The sequence below is a fragment of the Mastomys coucha genome, unplaced genomic scaffold (genome assembly GCF_008632895.1).
Source record: "Mastomys coucha isolate ucsf_1 unplaced genomic scaffold, UCSF_Mcou_1 pScaffold16, whole genome shotgun sequence".
NCBI lineage: Eukaryota > Metazoa > Chordata > Mammalia > Rodentia > Muridae > Mastomys > Mastomys coucha.
In genome coordinates, this window is record NW_022196898.1 from 70,605,770 (window position 1) to 70,626,140 (window position 20,371).

At 38.8% G+C, this 20,371-nt stretch overlaps 2 protein-coding genes across 6 annotated transcripts in view; one reads left to right on the forward strand and one right to left on the reverse strand.

The window, feature by feature from the left end:
* The first annotated feature begins 3,191 nt into the window (after positions 1 to 3,191).
* Positions 3,192 to 5,301, forward strand: CUNH4orf3 (chromosome unknown C4orf3 homolog). Of its 3 annotated transcripts, XM_031375347.1 has the most exons (3): positions 3,192 to 3,311; positions 3,419 to 3,691; positions 4,530 to 5,301. In XM_031375347.1, the coding sequence occupies exon 2, from the start codon at positions 3,479 to 3,481 to the stop codon at positions 3,689 to 3,691; it is 213 nt and encodes a 70-aa protein (XP_031231207.1). In that variant the 5' UTR covers positions 3,192 to 3,311; positions 3,419 to 3,478; the 3' UTR covers positions 4,530 to 5,301. The 3 variants fall into 3 exon arrangements, with proteins under 3 accessions (XP_031231207.1, XP_031231206.1, XP_031231208.1); XM_031375346.1 differs by lacking the exon at positions 3,192 to 3,311 and having other exon boundaries at positions 3,358 to 3,691; positions 4,514 to 5,301; XM_031375348.1 differs by lacking the exon at positions 3,192 to 3,311 and having other exon boundaries at positions 3,369 to 3,687.
* Positions 5,302 to 6,900: 1,599 nt separating this feature from the next.
* The window catches only part of Usp53 (ubiquitin specific peptidase 53), a 58,423-nt gene continuing 44,952 nt past the window's right edge, over positions 6,901 to 20,371 (reverse strand). For all 3 annotated transcript variants that reach the window (XM_031375342.1, XM_031375343.1, XM_031375344.1), the window contains 2 exons: positions 11,407 to 11,503; positions 6,901 to 10,032 (listed from right to left, as the gene is read on the reverse strand). In XM_031375342.1, coding sequence (XP_031231202.1) covers positions 9,132 to 10,032; positions 11,407 to 11,503 — 998 coding nt within the window. In that variant the 3' untranslated portion in view covers positions 6,901 to 9,131. The remainder of the gene's footprint in view (positions 10,033 to 11,406; positions 11,504 to 20,371) is intronic.

Below are 20,371 nucleotides of genomic sequence, written 5' to 3' on the forward strand. Positions count from 1 at the left end.
GGGCTGGATTTATGGAAAGATATTGTGTAAATTTGGTTTTGTCGTGGAATATCGTTTTCTCCATCTATGGTAATTGAGTTTTTCCAGGTATAGTAGTTTGAGCTGGTATTTGTGTTCTCTTAGGGTCTGTATGACATCTGTCCAGGATCTTCTGGCTTTCATAGTCTCTGGTGAGAAGTCTGGTGTAATTCTGATAGATCTGCCTTTATATGTTACTTGGCCTTTTTCCCTTACTGCTTTCAAAATTCTTTTTTTCTTTAATGTATTTGGTGTTTTGATTATTACGTGACAGGAGGAATTTCTTTTTTGGTCCAGTCTATTTGGAGTTCTGTAGGCTTCTTGTATGTTCATGGGCATCTCTTTCTTTAAGTTAGGGAAGTTTTCTTCTATAATTTTGTTGTAGATATTTACTGGCCCTTTAAGTTGGGAATCTTCATTCTATCCTATACCTATTATGCTTAGGTTTGGTCTTCTCACTGTGTCCTGGATTTCCTGGATGTTTTGGGTTAGGAACTTTTTGCATTTTCTTTGACTGTTGTGTCAATGTTTTCTATGGTATCTTCTGACCCTGAGATTCTCTCTTCTATCTCTTGTATTCTGTTGGTGATGTTTGCATCTATGACTCCTGATCTTTTTCCTAGTTTTTCTAACTCCAGGATTGTCTTCCTTTGTGATGTCTTTATTGTTTATATTTCCATTTTTAGATCTTGGATGGTTTTGTTCATTTCCTTTACCTGTTTGAGTTTTCCTGTAATTCTTAAGGGATTTTTGTGTTTTCTCTTTAAGTGCTTCTGTTTACTGTGTTCTCCTTTATTTCCTGAAGGGAGTTATTTATGTCCTTCTTAAAGTCCTCCATCATAGTCATGAGAAGTGATTTTAGATCCAAATGTTCCTTTTCTGGTGTGATAGTGTATCCAGGACTTGCTATGGTGGAATAATTGGGTTCTGATCATGCCAAGTAACCTTGGTTTCTGTTGCTTATGTTCTTATGCTTGCCTCTCACTGATTATCTCTAGTGCTTCCTGCCCTACCTATATATGACTGGGGCCTGTCCTTCCTGTAGTCCTGGTTGAGTTAGAACTCCTCAGAGTCCAGCTGTCTTTGTGATCCTGAGACCCTGGTGTGACCAAGCTCCTGAGATCCTGGGATCCTAAGATCCTAGTTGTGCTAGAGTGCCTGGGAATGGAGCCTCCTCTGGGGTCTGTGGGACTGGCTGCCAAGTTCATGCCCAAGGTAGACCAGTGCAGACTGGAAGGAACTCAAGCCACTGGTCAGGCAGGGTTCCTGTGTCCCTGGATCCTGTTGGTCCCTGTCACTCCACTGATCCTAAGATCCTGGGTGTGCTAGAGCACGTGGGAGTGGAGCCTCTTCCAGATGCTGTGGGGCTGGCCACCTAGTTCATGCCCAAGGTAGACTGGCCAGTATTTTTCTTTACACTTGCATATTATCTTTATCTGTATGACCTACTAGTGAACTGAAGCCCAGTTAGTTAGCTGTACAACAATAGCATTAAGATATTGAATTTGAAGTTTACTTTATGGTTATTTTAGTAACCTTAGATAATTTGTTATTTTTGCCTAATTTTCTCAATCCATAACCAACCTTCATATTGTCTATGCAAAAACTACAGCTCTCACCTTTTTTTTTTTTTTTTTTTTTTTTGGTTTTTTGAGACAGGGTTTCCTGGCTGTCCTGGAACTCACTCTGTAGACCAGGCTGGCCTCGAACTCAGAAATCCACTTGCCTCTGCCTCCCAAGTGCTGGGATTAAAGGCGTGCGCCACCACTGCCCAGCTCTACAGCTCTCATCTTAAAGGAGAAAAAGAGACAGTTTATTCTCGAGCCACGCTGAGTGGCCATGGGAACAGATATAGGTCACTCTCAATTCCATGTTCCCACGTGGAAACAGTTTCATGAAGTTTTAAAAGTCGTTTTACAGAACAAAGAAAGGCATAAAGTCCAAAATACATTGGTGGGTACATTAGAGAGGCAGTTTCAGGAAGGGAGAAAGAAGCTTTTTTAAAGGCCCAAGATGCTATCTGGACTATTTGGTTGGTATAAGTTAGTGGGCTGCTAAGTTAACAGACTCCAACCGGTTTTTATCTGAGTTGAGTGGTTTATTAAAAATACTCCCACGAAATACCTATGTAAATCTCACGCTTTACCCTCTCTGATCCTTCTGAAAATTCATGACTGTAATTGTGACGTTGATGAGACAGGTTAGTTCCATGACAGGCTTCAAATTGGCAGTTCAGGAGATTAGGCCTAAAAACCCAGGCTTCAGGCAGTTAGTCAGAAAGTGCCCTGCCATCTGAAACTCTTCCCTCCAGGCCCCCCACCCCCACCCCAACACACACACCTGGCCTGAAGCAAGGACAACAGGTCAACAGCAGTTTTCAGCCCTCACACCTGGATATTAGTTTCAGAAAGTCCTTAAGAGAGAGTAGATAAGACCTCCTAGCCCGGCTTCCTCTGCAAGTTTCTAGCCACCACACCAAGATAATGCTTCTGGAATGCCTAGAGATAAGAGTAAGACAAAGCCCATCTACCCTAGAATTCCCCTAATGTGCTGCGAGCATGCTTGATTACCTATCTTGGGAATGGGAGACTTCAGCATGCTGGACTTCTGCAGCATAAAACACTCTGCTGTTTACATACTATTTGAGTCCGGAGTATCATTCTTCTGTGAATCATGGATTCTTACAACGTCCAACTCATCAAAACTGTTTCAAAAATTAAGAGCAAACTGCCCGTCTGTACAAAATCATCCAAACTCCCCAAACTGTACAAACTTCCCAAACATATAAGAAACCAAAAGGTTTACACGTATTGGAGAGATGATCCAACGGGTTCTGCCAACATTTTTACACTGCCACCCAATGTGGTTATCTCCAAAGTTAGTATCAGAGAATCTCGGGATCCAGTTTTTTTTTTTTAATCCCCACACACGCTAATGTTTACAAAAGACTATTTTTGTGGGTGAGTTATGGCATCATCTCGGAGAAAAGGGGTTGAGACAGTTCCTGCCCCGGAAACAGGGAGAACCAGTTATACACTCTGCATAGCAGCGTGAGCTACGTGAGAGTGAACCTGCAGCTAAGAACACAGCAAGGGACACCGCACAGGAAGCACAGGGCGCGGTACAGAGCGCATGCGTACGACCGGGGAGGCGGGGCAGACGCCTGCGCCAAGTTCCGGAGATGGAACAGAGCGCCGGCGCCCACTTCAGCAGCTGGACCTGCGGAGTCTGCGCGTTGCGTTCCGGGGGGGGATGGGGGTGGAGGATGGCAAACAAGGCGAGTTCCTAGAAAGGTAGGACGCCTGCGCGCGGTCCGGAAGGCGCCGAGGCGGGGCGGGGCGGGGCGGGGCGGGGCGGGGCGCCTAATTGGTTGGCGGGGCTATCCGGAATTGGTTGCTAGACTCGGGCGCGAAGTGGCCTTCAGCTTTAGTCTCCGGTGCTCGGAAGTGAAACGACGTGGATGGAGATGGAGATGGAGGTGAGCCAGGCGGCGTCTGGTACCGACGGTGTCCGGGAGCGGAGGGGCTCGATCAAAGCTGGAAGGAGGAACCCAGATGAGCCTCCTCAGTCCGGGACGAACGGGCTTCCGAAACACTCCTACTGGCTGGATCTCTGGCTCTTCATCCTTTTCGACCTGGTGTTGTTCGTCTTCGTGTACCTCTTGCCCTGGTGAGTAAGTATCTTGAGTGCTGAGCTCAGGAGCTCAGAAGGCTGGCGACTGTGTCAGACGACTTCTCGGGGAGGGAGGGAGGGAAGAGCCACCGCTGGAGATGGCGGAGCTGGAAGAGCGAAAATGGATTTCCACACCCCAGTGGCAAGAGGAGAGAGGAGGAAACTTGCCTTCCCACATTTGCCATGTCTTGAGTTTCACCACTACAAAGGAACTGCTTAAATTTTAGAAACCTATACCCATACCTAGATCTATCATAAATAATCAAAATAATAATTACTAAAAACTAATAAAAGTTAAAAATTAAACAAATATCGTAAATGATAAAAAAAATAGAGCGTGACAGGTTAAATGTGATTATATCCAAAGTGATTTGAGTGTTATGCGTGTGCTTAAAATGCCTAGCCCAAAGCAAGCCCTGTAAACTTGTCCAAAACTTGTGCAGATACGAGCATTATCTTCCAGAGTATCCCCATTCCTACATCTGTCAAAGAATAGAGTGTCTTGGGTTTGGCTCTCATTTTTTCGGTTTTGTGGCAAATTAGAAGGCAGAGAATGGGGAGGGGGGGTAATATGATGGTGAAAGGTAAGAATTTTTTGATAAAAACTTATTAAGCCATTTTGGTAGACATTTTAAGAACAGTGATTTATTAGTTACTTTTAATGTTCTCACTTTTACCTCTGGGTAGAAAATTCATGACTTAATAATGTAGGCCTTTTGTTTTCCTTATCAACAGAGTAAATTATGTAGGGATAGGCAAAGACTAGCAATATCGATGTTCAGTTTTTCACTAAATGTCAAAATAAACAAATGAAGGAAACAAGTGTTTGGTTTTTACAGACTGGTTTGCTGGCAATCAAGAACGGGGCTTCTGGAGCGCATCTTGAAAACTACTAGACTTCTGGGATGAAGGGGACTTCCAGCAACTAAATTCCAGACCTTTCCTTAGCCCTTGACCTCCCAATAGTACCACCATATGTTTAAAGCCTGTTTTTTTAATGGTTGAATTAATATGATTGTAGCTAAATGATATATATATATATATATTTAATAATGCCTGTAACTTAAGTACTTAAGGGAAATGTGGTATTTACTCAGCCAACAAGTATTGGGCCCTCACTATTACCCAGACATGAGTTTGGACACAGCAGGGAACGTCAGAAAAAAAAAAAGTTATCTTTCTGAAGCTTATTTTCTCAAATATTGTTTTAAAACTATGCTATTATAAAATGGTTATCTAGGGTTGAATAGGTAGCATTTACTCAGAAAGGCCACCGTCCCAAAGCAGCTACTAGAAATATTTTGGAAGCTGTTTCTTTTCATCTTAAGACTTATTAGAATTTTTTTACTGTTGGCTTTAGTGCTATTCAGTATATGAGAACTGCCTAAAATACTCAGCGAGGATGTTCTTCTCCCATATAATTCACAGCATTTGGTAAACTATTAACAGTTGTCTTAAGATACTGCTGCATTTGCTTGGAATAATTTTTGTGCAAGGTGTAACTGAAGTGTATTTTAGCACACAGGGCTGGGGTGGCACTGAGTTTACCACACTCTGGGACCCGATTCGTACTGTTTACTAATTTTCTCTAATAAATGTTTAATCACTGAATTTAGTTTCACTGTGTCAGATTCTCTGGTGGTAGAGTGGGAAGGTTAATAACGTGCCATTAGGTCACACATGGACTTTATTCTCTTGAGCCCCAAGCCAGCCTACCACAGCTGTCAGCTACTCTGGACCTTTCTAGGATGGAGACCTTAGTATGCTGGTGAATTTTTGGATCACTTTGGGCTAAGGGATCCATGACAGATGGTAAAACATTATTCCTGGCTCTGTCTCTGTGTTTCAGGAATAGAAGCTAATATGCTGGGAAAATAGTAAAGGAAGCCTCTCTGATATGAGAGCGGTCATTCCCCCTTTTAGAACCTGGATGAAAAGAGAAGGCAGATCTCTCTGCTGGAACATCTGTGTGGATACCCTCTTGAGATGAATGAAGGCTGTGCTGATGTAGTCTAGCCTCAGAACACAACAGTAGAGTAGGATCTGCAGGACAAGCTGGGTTCAGAGCACAGCTTTGCCTCCAAGCAGGACTATTTGGACCTTGGAATTAACCAAAATGGGCCCCAGCTGGGACTGTTCTGAGTCCCTTGACAATGACTCACTGCTTTAATGTCTCTGTAGTGTACCCCGCCCTTAAAATAGCCCCCATGAAAGTGTTTCTCATTACTATCATGCCCACTGTAGCTGTACAACTGTATTTAATAAACTCTACTCCAGCCTTTAAAGTACTTTCCCCGTTGCCCAGGTTACCAGCCTTTCAGTTGTTTCCAGGCATGGGTGCTGAGTGGACATCAATCAGTACTTACAGATCTGAGTTCTCAGACTCTGGCCAGTCCCTAAGGTTTGGACTAGAACTCAAGTTTCCCTAGGCTTCAAGCCTACAGTAAGATAGATTAGATAGATAGATAGATGGGATTTCTGAGGCTCCTGTAGGACAATTTCTTGTGATAATTTCTCTCTATAGTGCTCTTTCCAAAGAACTCAAGTATAGTTAATACACAGCTGTAATTGCCACATAGGGACATTCACATGAAGGCTCCAACTCCTATAGACAATTGAGAATGTTTTTTTTTTCTTTAGTAAACTATGATGTTTACACTTTAGAAGTTACTAGAAATATATAAATGGGACTTTAAGGCAAGCTGCAAATTTGTTCCCATCAAAGACACAAAAAGTAATCTGGTAAGTTCCTTTGTAAATTCACACTTGGTTTCTAAACATGAAGTAGCTCCTGATGGTTGCATCTGAACTGGCTTAGGACTTGGAAGAACTTTTTAGCGAGACATTAACCTTGAGTTACAGGATGTAAAGTAAAGAGCTCCAAATACTGGGCACTAAAAGAGATATGTTTGGAAGTCAGTGACAGTATAAAGTCTGGGCCATGGGCCAAATACTTTCTATAAGGCTATAGTCAACACTGGATTTTGCTTTGCTTTTACATTTTATTTTGTTTTCTGAGACAGGGTCTTACTGTGTGTGGCCCTGTTCACGGCTTTGCAGACCAGGCTAGCCCTGAACTCAGAAAGATCTGCCTACCTCTGCCTCCTAAGTGCTAAGTGCTCTGAAAGGTGTCCAGCTGGTTTTCTTAATAATCTGAAGTGATTAGAAAACAGTAATTTCATATTACATGAAAATCACATCTAATCTAGATTTGACGTTGGTAAACTTTTATTGAAAATCAGCCCTACACATCCATACAACTTGTTTATGGCTGTTTTCAACCCAAACACTGTTCCAGAGATTTACTGTGCACTGTCCAAATCCCTGACACCTTGCCTCTTCAGAGCAGCTGCAGGAGCTGTGGCTCTGACTTTGGTATGTAAATCTTAGGAACACCGTAGGCTAACATTTGTGAGCTTTAATTTCTTTTGTTTTTTAATGTTTCCCATAACGAGTATTTTGGGGAAGGGGACCACAGTTCATAAATGCAAAGACCAGCTATACTGCTTAAAATTGAGTTTCTCTCATTTTTTTTGAGCCAAAAGAAATTGATTTCACATGAAAATATAATATTCTGAATATAACTATTTGAAACATGATTACATTATTTAAGAAGTTACAAGCTTATTAACAGGGAAACATTGGTGAAAAATAGGCACCAGAAAAGAAATACATAGTTAATTAGCCAGTACATAATCTATTCTGTGTTGAATCCAGAAATGATCAGTTTCTATTTCAGTCAGCCTTACATAATGCAGAGGGTTTTAAGTGAATAGTGCTTCAATTAAAAGGAGAAATGACATTTCTCTTTGCAAACTCAACTGAGCTGAAAAGGTACATCTATGAAACTGCTGTAAAATACAGAAATTAGTTAGTGTTTCAAATAATACATTCCCAACAGGGAATATAGACCAAATAGGAATTTTTTTAAAACTTAAAATCTTTTAAAAACTATTAAAAATAACAAGATCTTTTCTAGTATTTTACAATGTTATAAAAGCAAGAATTATAAACACTGACAATTCAAATACAATTTTACAAATTTACATTATTTACAAACTTTCCATACTAAACGCTGTTAAAAATAATATTTAAGGACAAATTTTAATTTTATATTCAAGTGTCCCTTAAGAGAATACAAAGTAATGATCACCAATTATGCTGGAAAAGAACAAAAGCAATGTTCTGTTTAGCTAAAAGTACTTTTTCTTAAACAAATGTTTGGTTTGGGTTTTAACAATTTGTGGGACTCATCAAGTTAGAAGTTTTAAAGTAATGATTATGAGCCCTACCCATTTAGAGATATAATAAAGACAACTAATTTTGTAGTTCTCAATACTCTGGAGTAGTCATTATAAAACTATTCTAAAACTAGTTAGTTTTTCAGCCTGTTACAAAATAAAGTCAAAACTAATAAGGCAATTCAGCTTACTTTCAAAATAATGAAAACATTAATATAAATAAACTCCACTCCACGATGGTAGTGGAGATAAAAATCACTATTTAAGTGAAAAAAATAAAATAAAGGAACATTTCATTAAGAATAAACCATATAAAGGCGGAAATCTAACCTGGAAGCCACAACAATGAAAGCACTGACAATCTGGCAATCTTTAAATGATCAAAGCAGCAGTGGCCATCCCAATAAGAGGCCCAAAGTTAACTTGTAACATTGATTATTAGCAGCCTAAAGTAAACTAAACCAAAGGGAAGACTTTCACATTTCATATAAAGCTAGAAAATAATTTAATAAATATACTACCATATTTTTATTTTTAACTTACATGACTGAAATATTTTTGGATATAAGTTATAAAGGCTAATTATGTTAAATAGATATTCTGAAAAGTTCTAGGAACAAAGGAAATTTTATATGACTTTGAGATTATTAAAAATTGTTCATCATTAAGGCAAATGCTTTCCAGATGCTCACATAAATCCATGGGTATTTTTGAGACCCTTGAAGGATCACACGTACGAGACTATCACAGAAGTCAAAAGCATGTGGGAATAGCCATCTTTTGGTTACCCACTAGAAAGTGCTTTGCAAAAGCAAATACTGCTTTCCTAGACACTTCGTATTTCTTAATTAGCAAAATACGCCAGCCTACATATGAATACTGGGTGTATAACAGTTACACATTTACTAGCCAAATAGGAGACAACGGCGCTTACTTAACTGTTACACATAGCAGATTAATCATATACTTCCTTATTTTTCAAGGCACACCAAGACCACTCAAAAGAAATCTCTAAAAGATTTAGTAAATTGGTCATAAAATACCTATTAACCTGATTAATAATTTTCCAAACACCAGTTTTTATTTTATATGTTGTTAGATTTTATCAGTTGGTATTTTTAATGGCTGGTTCATTTATCTTACAAATGGATGCCAGGGTTTTTATCTTTGTTCAAAAGGACAGTTGAAGAAAGATGACCATTATGTAATGGATCCCTCTACTTGCTCAGTCTGAGACAGTGAATTATCACTACGATGGCCACTGCTCTCTGGAAAATAGAGCTTAGGTCTTTGATGATACTTCAGTCTGTATGTATCAGTCATGCAACTATCAACTGAGAAATAGGTAGTTAATGAAACTGTTTCATTTGGACACACAGAACTAGAGTCTTGATCTGGCTGGCAAAACATACCAACTAGTGCTTTTGAATTTGCCTGAAAATCGTCAGTTAAGCAACTGGCTGGGTGGCTGTTGGCAGCATGTTGCTTCACTTGAATAGCTTCTTTATCTCTTTCTTGGGTCTTGTACACACTCCCTTCTAAACTTGGCCCCGAGGCTGTACGCAAGCTGTGTTTTGGAAGACTGGAGGAATTACTGTTAAATGCTTCGGTAACCCTGACATCAGGGTTAAATCCAGCTCTCTCTAACCTTGGTGCACTGGTTGTAGAGTATTTCTTTGGTGGCAAAGGAGGTGGTGAACGGTGGCAGTGGAGTTTTGGCATCTGACAACTATCAGCATTGCAGGCAGACAGAGGTTTAAGTTCTCTGGATAGAGAGTTCTCAGAGTAAACCGGTTCTGGGATGTTTTGCTGTGGCCAGAACATGAGGGGTCCACTTGGGGACTTTAGCCCGGCAGTCCTCACAGATGAAGACACTGAAGATGGAGAGACTGTTTCATTACTGTCGACTGCCACAGAACTCTCATCAACGTGAAATGGCAAGCCTGTTCCCTCAGAATTTTCTGTATTATGCCGTTCTGTACATTTGCTCCTATCTGGTTTTTCTACTTTCTGTTCATTTGTCTGGTAGACATGCTCTCTTGCAGGTGTTTGTGGGCTGGCTGAAGGAAACAACTTCTCATTGGTTTCACCAATCTGTGACCTGGAATTTAAAAATAAAAGCTATATAACCACAGAGGGAAACTAACTATTTGTCTTGTAGTTTTAATTTCCCAACTTATAGTTTATATTTTTACAGCAGTAGAAATGGGGACCACTCTGTAGCTATTAACATTTTCAGTTCTCTCTGATCCTGAATCTATGTGCCAGAATAGTACATACATGCCTGCCAGATACATCCATCACTTTAAGAATTAGTATCTTCATTGTATGATGGGTATCGGAGGCAGCAAGAGGCTGAACCCAGAGCCTGTGCATGTCACTATATATCCAGTCCCCAAATCTCATTCCTAATAATTAGAAATGTGATCTTAAAAACCCACTTCAAATTAAAAAACATTGAACCTACATTTATTTATGATAAAATATGCAATTTAAGGGAAGTATTACAAGCAAATAATTCAATACCTTAAAACATTTCCTACCAAGATTACAATGTTTATAGGAAACAGAGATACTTAAATTCTAATATGTAATGTGAGATGGTGTACTAATCTTAAGGCTGTCTTGAGGTAGTGATTTTAAAGTAAAGAGAAATAATTTAGTTTTCTCTATAGTAAAGTGATTTTTCCTGATTTGTAATTAAAACAGCAGGGTGGCATGGCTCAGCAGATACGCCTGTGATGAAATCCCAGCTCACTGCTTCTCATGTCACTATGGAAACTGCAAATTGTTTTTACACTAGACCCTCCTTACTAAGGGTTTCAGTTACCCCAATGTCAAACTGCAGTGCGAATCACTAAGTGAGAACTTCTGCAATCATTAGTTCAGTTTTGAGCTGTACAGACCTCAGTAGCACTCCCCTTAGGATGTCTGAGTCCTGCCTGCTCACCTACAGGCTATTAGGTTGCTGTTGGTCCTATCCTGTGCTTGTACTCACCTAGTCCACAGTGACTGACGATGTCAACTCTGTCAGGCCAAAAAGGAAGTGTTTTAAAAAGTCCCTTTAAGTTCTAGACTCAGGGAAATTGGAGAATAATAAGAACCCGAGACCATGAAGAAGAAAAATTAAAGTTGTGTTTACACCTCAAACTGTACAAGTGAGTGTTACAGGGTGAACAACTGGGTAGTTAAGGTGGAAAAGGCACTAGCCATCTGTAGGTAAGTATAAGGAAAAAGATACGTATGCCTTCTGTATGCCTGCTACATATGAGAGTATAATAAAATAATCAACTACTATACCAAATAGTTTGCAGGCATTCTGCCCTTAGGTCTACATGCTATGAAATAATCCCAATAAAATCAGCACTGTAATGCTTTCAGATTGAAAAGACACATCTATTCCCTTCTGCGAGAGTTCCTATTATATATGGATTTAGGAACTGAAATTTTCCTATTTCTAAATATCTATATTTACCTTTTTATCAAATGGCTTTTTATTTGCCCATGTGATTCTGGGTGGAGCTCATGAGATTTATCATCTGCTTCCAAGTGCTGGAGTTCTTTTCTAAAGCCTGGGGGTAACAGAGAAGGAAAACAAAATTATTTAAATGATCTTATACACTCTATTCCACTCATGTTTATATCTTTGTATGCTACCTAAAAATATGTAATCCTTTTGCAAGTAAAAAACAATTTTTCCATTTTTTAAAAAATGAATCCTTTTATGCAAGACTACTTGTTCTGAGGGTGTCATCAATCCCAGAACAATCCTGTTGTTCTGGGTCATATGTACCTCCTCACTGCATGACCATTATTGAGAAAATTTTACAATGGAAAAATCCTGCATCTGAAGATGTGGTAACTTTAAGCATGCCTCTTAACCATTTACACCTGCCTCCCTTATGAGACGAGATAAGAATCCATTTTACCTACCTCACAGAAATGTTTAGTGACATCAATTGAGTTAAATAATGGGACGGTATTATAATAGCACAGAAGACAGCTTCTATTTATCAAGGCATGTGCACCAATCTTATTAAGAAATTATCTTCATGTAGAAACAGACTTGGCAAGGATATATGACTTCCCACATTAATTAGGTAGCAAATGCAAAACTAGATCTGTATGATTCAAGCCTGTGCTTTTCCTCTCCAATGCTGGGGATAGAAGTGAGGGCCTTCTACACAAAAGGTCTACCACTGACCCATGCCCAAGTCATGTTCACCTTCTCCATGATTCATGCTGTGTCCTGTGTGACTTAACTTACCCTCAATTCTAACAATGTGAGATACAAGTGCTGGATGACAGGAGCCTAAGATAGCTGTCTTCTGAGAGGCTCTGACAGCACCCGACTAATACAGAAGTAGAGGCTCACAGCCAACCACTGGACTGAGTACAGGCTCCCCAATGAAGGAGCTAGAGAAAGTACCCAAGGAGTTGAAGGGTTTGCAGCCCCTTAGCATGAACAACAATATGAACTAACTAGTACCCTCAGAGCTCCCAGGGACTAAAACTCCAACCAAGGAGTACACATGGTGGGACTCATAGCTCCAGCAGCATATGTATAGCAGAGCTTGGCCAAGTCGGTCATCAATGGGAGGAGAGGACCTTGGTCCTATGAAGGTTCTATGCCCCAGTGTAGGGGAATGCCAGGGCCAGTAAACAGGAGGGGGTGGGGTGGTGAGCAGGGGGAGAGAACAGGGGATTGTTTTTGTTTTTATTTTTATTTTTTTCTTATATTATTTTTCTTTTTTCTTTTGGAGGGGAGCCTGGGAAAGGAGATATTGTAAATAAAGAAAACATCTAATAAAAAAAAATTTAACTTGGGAGGCAGAGGCAGGCGGATTTCTGAGTTTGAGGCCAGCCTGGTCTACAGAGTGAGTTCCAGGACAGCTAGGGCTATATAGAGACACCGTCTTGAAAAACAAAACAAAACAAAACAAAACAAAACAATTTAGTACCCAGAAGGCAATATTGCACTGTATAAAAGGTAGCAGCTGCTAAAGAAGATGGAGCTCGCCCCCACTAAACTATTGCTGAACAGGTCCACTTCCCCCACATCCTAAGAACTTTCTTTCCCACTGCCTCTGCTGGGGAGTGGGTTAGAGGAGAGATGGGATCCTTATTAAAAGTAGGTTGCAAAAAATTTATGCCTACATCATATCACATTGCAATTATAGTTGGAGAAACGATCGCATACGTGTGTAGGGTCAAAGAAGTGCTGGTTATTTTTAGAACAAACAAATTCTGACATTTTCCAACTGCTATCTGTATTAAGCAAGATTTTCTTTATATTTGAAAAGACTATTAACACGACAGTCTGAACACAAACCACCAAGATGCAGCCAGGCGTTTCAACCCCTCACTCCTTTCATTACTTGTTCTGGACGCAATGTTTAAAATCGAACATTCCCCCACCCATTATCTAGTAGGTTTGCCTCTAGTCCTCTTTCTAGAGCTTGGTTTTCTGCCCCAAGGAAGTCTTGTTTATGTCAGCATGTATTAGATTTTTCTCTAAGTGAATAAATAATTAAAAAATTTCTTTCTATACCACTAGCATAGGAAATGCTGATATAACCTCAGAAACAAAACTCCGTTGCAGATCAATCCTTTTCTAGAGGTTCCGAAATACATTTCCCACATTTCCTTTGAAATGCTGACTGCCAACTCCAGTTAACTACCAATAGTGTTCTTTTTTTAAAATGTCAGCCTTAAGTATTCTGCAAAATCAATTCCCCTTTCAAACTTGAGGAAGCAGGTTGTGGAAGTTAGGGAATTAACCAATGCTCGCTTATGTACGGTTAGCTGAAAGCCAGCTCTCAGCTTGCATTTGCACATACTATTAACATACAAGCCCTAATCACCTGTCATGTGGATGGAACAAAGCCATTAGTTTAAATAGCAGATGACATGATCAGTCAGTCAGTCTGTCTCTCTATCTTTTTTAAGGCGCAGTTCAGGCAGGCCTAGAATTCATAATCTTCCTGCCCCTGCCCCCTCAACACAGACCACGAGTATACACCACACAACAATATTCTTTAACAAGTTAATGCCAAAGAAAAATACCCAAATACACAGTTAACAATACACTGTATAATTCAAAAATGTTTGTTTCCTTTTGTACTTTAGTTGACTTTTTCATCAATCATTTTATCTATTTCCCTTTATTCCCCTGGTTCTAATTTATCTGAACATCAGATCTATGAATTGAAGCCCACAAAGAAAACAAAAGAAAACAGAAAAATGACGTTTATAAATCGAGTTACTTTAACTTAGGTGCCCTTTTTTATCCCTAAATAGGTCATTTTGGTATACTAAAAACAAACAACCTGATCTTTCAAAATTCAACTGGAAACTACAGTTGATTAAGATAACTGTTACTCTAAAGAAAAAAATCAATATGATCAGAAAGCTAGATTTTAGAAATGACTTAAAGCTATAGATTAGCATGATTTAATCATTTCACATTGATTTAAAAATTCATTTCACTTCATATCCAATAAATACAAATATAGTTTGAAAACATACAATAAACATTTTTAAAGATAAAAATTAATTACTTTAAAACCCCAATTCTTTCCTTGTACTAATTATTCACACACTAAGCAGCAGGAGGCAGCAGAGGGCTTATAAACATGTTTGAGAATTTAATATCTCTGTGGCAGGCATTCAACCCACTGGTTTGACTTCAGAATTCCAACTAACTTAAAAATAGATGTGTTATTTTTCTCTGCTGCTGACACAGACATCCACATGTCTTGCTGGGAATTTTGGCTCCATGTTCTTTGTAAATCTGATAGTCCAACTTTAACACTTGGCATAGTAGAAACCTCAATATTAAGGCAAACAGCTTTAACTAAGGTTAATTTTGATTCTGTAAAAACTCCGTAACACAATATTCAAGAAGTTGAAATATCTGCCTTATATGAAGCCATGGTTCCTGCTCAGAGCAGGCTCGTGGAGACATGCAGCTGAGACAGCCTGCAGAGTACAGTCTTCACTCATTATTGCAGTGACATTTAAATATTCAATGGTGATTATCACAGTTTTTAACTTATAGACATAGTTCAACTCATAATTACAAATGCTAACCATTCAAGAACAGGAATCTAATCACTGACTTAATTTACAAATAAAATGATATTAAATTATTTCAGAAATATTATAAAACATTGTCTAAAAATATTTTTCTACCATATACCAAAAAGATAGAGATAACTTAGTATATAGTAATCTGTGCTATATGATACCTAAATTCTGTGATGTCATAAGCTAAAATGAAAGGAGTAAGTAACTTCCTTTTTCACTGGGATTACATTTGAGAGAAAAAAACCAGTTATTTTTATTTGTTATAAATCAATTCCAATAGTACAAGTTTAGTTTTTAAAAATGTACAAATTATATTTCAAAAAGTTCAGAAAAAGTTTTTAAAAAACTCAAAGTGATACAAAGATTACCCAAATATCCCCTAAATAATTGAACATTAAATCCCCTTCTCCTTTAGACATTTGAAAATACATTATATACATAATGATCGTTTACTTCTAAATAACTCAATGCTACCTCCACAGTAGCACTGTTTCCAACACTTCCTTGTCACTTAACGAATGACTTGTTGCGACAAGCTGGTACTTCTAGGTTCTGTTTTGTCCGTGGCCTTCTTGAAGCGCCCCAGCTCTCTGGTTCCTCTGCTACTTTCTTCTCTGCTTTCTCAGGTCCTGAGACTCCAGCCCTCCCAGCAGTTGCTCCTCGGTCTGCCTATGACTCACACTATTACTCTCACCCAGCTTCTTTGCTTCTCCCTATTCTCCTTTGGCCATTTACAATTTTACTGAAGAATCTGTCCAAACATAAGGTAGTCAATCCTATACATGATGGTTACAAAACACAAATGTTTCCTTTTTTCTAAACTTCATTCTTCACTGAATATTAAAGCCCATTTATCAAGGTGATAAGCTCAATAAATTAAAAATTAACATGTTATCCTTTCTTCCATGCACCCTTTATTTTCCCATTTTGGTAATTGGTGCATGTAGTTGTGCCCAAACATGGCCTCCTTCCTTTTCTCTATTATGTTTGCCCACCCACTTAAGTCATCTTTCTGAACACTGGTAGTACTGCCTTAGTTCATGACCACATATTTGTCTTTTAGGTTAAGGCAAAAGCCAAATAATTTCTCAGTTCTCAAAATTCACCCTCTACCCATCTACCATAGAAAGCAAAGCTGTACCATGATTTATGTCCTATTAATTCTTCTTGCAATCATCTCATGACTGCCACATTTATACCATTCCAGCTTTGCATATATCAAATATGTTCTTCTTGTATGATTATTTTTTGACAACATGCTTTTAATATATTTATTTTATTGTACTTGAAAGAGTATAAAATCCCACTAGGAATTTATTTTAAAAGGGAAGATAAACATTTCAAATACTACTGTGGCTACTTCAAGAATACCCTTACATTTGCAGAACTTATCATATGGCAGTAAGGCTTCATAATATCGCTAGTAATACAAAGTGAAGCCCTCTACTGGTCTTGGTGGGCACCCACACAGGTGGTAGACATTCACAGAAACACACAGGCATCCACAAAAACAAATTTAAAAAGAAGAAAAAGGAGGAAAGAAAGAAAGGAAGCAAAGAAGGAAGGAAGAAAGAGAAAGAAAGAAAGAAAGAAAGAAAGAAAGAAAGAAAGAAAGAAAGAAAGAAAGAAAAGAAAGTGAGCTACCATAAGATTTGGTAATTGCCTTTTGGATATGCACTAAAAAAATGAGGAGGAAAACATGAACATACATTTGCAAACCAATGTTCACAGTAACAGTGTTCACAATAGCTAAAGTAGCAACAACTCAAATGCCCACCAAGAGAGAAATGGATTAGCTATAAGAAAATGAAGCCCTTACAAAGCAACAACAGAATGCTATCATGGATAGGGGAAGGTCTGGGAGGACTCAACCCTACACAAAGAACTACAGGCAACTATGGAATTTTGAGAGCAGGAGAAATAGTCTTGCTCAGAGAGAACACACCAGCTGGTTATCCAATATCAAAGGTTAATATCTGAAAATGTACAAAAATCATTCTAGATTCAACAAATTATATTTAAGTATTTAAGAATATGTGTATGTACATATACACATACAAACACACACATATGTATATACATATATTTTTGTAACAACAATTAATGAAAAAAAAGAGTCCATGAATTTGAAAGAGCAAGGAAGGATACATGTGAGGGCTTGGAGGGAGGAAAGGGAAATAGGAAATGATGTGCTTATATTATCATCTCAAACATAAAAGAAAAAATGACATATTTATATGTGTTACAACATGGGTAACCCTTATCGTTATTATGAATAAATAACCCCAAAACAAAAAGATAAGCATAAGCCTATCCATGCGAGGCACCAAAAACAGCCAAACTGGTGACAAACACACCAAACAAACCAGAATGATGGCTGCCAGTGTGTGTGTGGGGGGGTGGGGAGGGGCTGTATAGTTGGGGTCTGGGAGATGAATGGTGGTGACAGTTGTACAGTGTAAAAATACTTAATGACATAAAAATATTTATAATGATGAGCTTTTTAAAGCATTCTTTACTGAAATAAAAGTGAATATGTAGTACAACACATACTAACACATATTAAATGTGTAAACTCACTGCAAAACAATGAAGTTTTCATCATCAAAATCTCTATGGCCTTGTGTTTCGTAGCCATCAGGAAGCGAGGAGCATTTACTGAACTTGCAGTTATTGTTCACTTCACTGATTCCTGCTGTGATTTTTGGCCAACCTTTCACTGTTTCCTGTAATACTTGGTTACTTAGACTTTTATCAGATTTTTAAAACAAGCCTGGCATTTTGATATGGGAAAGGAAAGTTATTTCCTTAATATAAAGTGTTTCCTCCTGATAGCATACATTGGATGAAAACAAAATAAATTAGCAAAATCATATTCAAGGCTTATAATCTGAAAAATAATCTCCACAAACATAAACAAGGACTAAAACGTTTTATAGTTAGTTGTTTATGGCTGCTCACCGTGAAAAGGTACATACACCCTCTTTCTCTGAGTTCTAAAACTTCAAAACAGTTTCCTTTATTTCAACAGCATAACCTCCTTCCTCCCACCACAAATGCTCACGTTTGTTTGGCTTACAAGCTACTACATATTTTTAGCATATTACTGTAATAATGCCGTATCACTGCATATTATTTCCAAACTGAAGCTTTTCTAATGACCACTTGTTGTCATTATAGCTACTATACAGACATCTGTAAAACCACTCTCTCCCATTGTCCCTGGTATCGTCGCCATTATTACACATACTTAATTCAGTTCCAGCACTTATAAAACTCATGCTCCTATTCTTAAAATTAGGATTGCTTGAAAGTGTTGCCATGGACAATGGGTGTGAGTAGAAGTCCAAGTGCCACTTGTAGAGTACATTCAATGATTCTGTGTTGTATGCTCTTTTCATTCCTACAACTGCACTGCTTCTGTGAGGCACTGGCTCCTAGGAACACACCCCATTTGGCCCTCTGTACACATGTATGAGTAAGGTATAAACTGTGACAAGACACTGAAATCTTGAAGATATTACCACTTGTAAGTGTGACAGTTAATACTGTCAAGAGTCACTTAAGAAATACATCTCTAGACATGAATATGAAGGTTCATGAACTGAGGGGGGAAGGCACATGCTAAATGTGGCAACACCATTCCACGGACTGCAGCCCTGGACTCAGTATGAGCATTCATCTTTCCCTGCTTCCTAACTGCAGATGCAGTGTGACTTAGCTACCTCAAGTTCTCGTGGTCATGCCATTCTGGCCATGCAGAGCTTGTTGGGAACAGGCAAAGGAATTTTGACTTCAGACTCCATTTAACCTAAGCTGACCAACTCCCTCTCTAAGCAACAATGGTTACCCAAAACATAATGCCCGTTCCTAACAACAGAAAGAACCAACAGATTTGATTGGGCGAAACCACTTACATTCAGTCACTTGACAATGATGCAACACTTGGGAAAAAGTCCCTAATCCCAGAGTTCTGATTGGTGAATATTACAACTATAACTTGGCCCAGATGCTTACGGGTTTTATGCGTATAAACCCTGCTTCAACCCCTAGTGGAGGGCTGTCAGAAGAAACAAGCTTCCGGAGTCTTTTGTCTGGTGTCCTGAAAGATCAGCAACTGCTTATGTGGTGAGAATAAAAGATTTTGTTCTCTCATGCTATATTCTCTCTCCATCCTCAAGGCACGCAATGTAACAAGGCATTTTATACTCTCAAACTATAAGCCAAGGTAACTCAAGTTACCTTATCAGGTATATCACAGAAACACTAAAATGCTGTAACCTAGAACCTGTGTGTCCTGATTGATGATTTTCCTTTTCTCAGTGCCCGATTAGCTAATCCCACCCTTTAAAAGCCTTTGAGCATGAACTTTCCTCATGGAAAGGGGCCCAGCTCGGGTTTCCCATTCAGGATAAGGGAATGCTCTGGTACTTTGGTCTCACTTTTGGTTCACAATTTAAAGTAGGGAGCCTAATATACTCTGGCCTCAGTCTGACTTGCCATCTGAGATTAGGGAGTGCAGAGACTTCAGTCTCCACCCGAGGTCATCCCACAAGGTCAGGGAATCAGCAGAGAATCCAGCATGTATTCACCTACAGCTCTTCCTTATGTATAGAGTAATAGCTACTGTGGTAGGCCCACTCTGGTTCCTCACTGCTCATGCCCTCTTTTCTTTCTTTCCTTCATATCTTATCCAAATTGTCACAAGTCACACAGTATAGTAGTACCCATGATCTAGATAAAATTCCTGACACACAATTCAAAATATGTTCAAAACAAGTTAAAGTGGACATGCATATATTCAAGAACACAAACAGCTGGATAAAACAAGGAAGTCAATTTAGAATATGAAAATAGAAGTCAATAAGGAAACAGAAATACTGAATAAAAAACTGAAATAATAGACATTGAAAACTATAATGGGTCAAATAAAAGTTCAGTGAAAAGCCTGCCAATAGAATGGATCCTATGGAGGACAGAACTTCAGGACTTGAAGGCAAAGGTGAGGAATAGAATCATTCAGATATATATTCAGGGGAAATCTTTGGGACACCATGAAAGGCAAAATTAATGAATTATGGGCACAGACAGAGAAGAATTGGAAATGTTTTCAATAAAAATCACAGAGGATCATTTCCCAAATCTTGGGAAAGAAATGCCTATCCAGATACAAAAAACATCATACAGACAGGACAATAAAAGAAACACCCATGTCACAGAGTTAAAACACTAAATTTATAGAAGAAAGTATATTAAAAGCTGCAAGCTCCCGGGCAGTGGTGACGCATGCCTTTAAGCCCAGCACTTGGGAGGCAGAGGCAGGTGGATTTCTGAGTTCGAGGCCAGCCTGG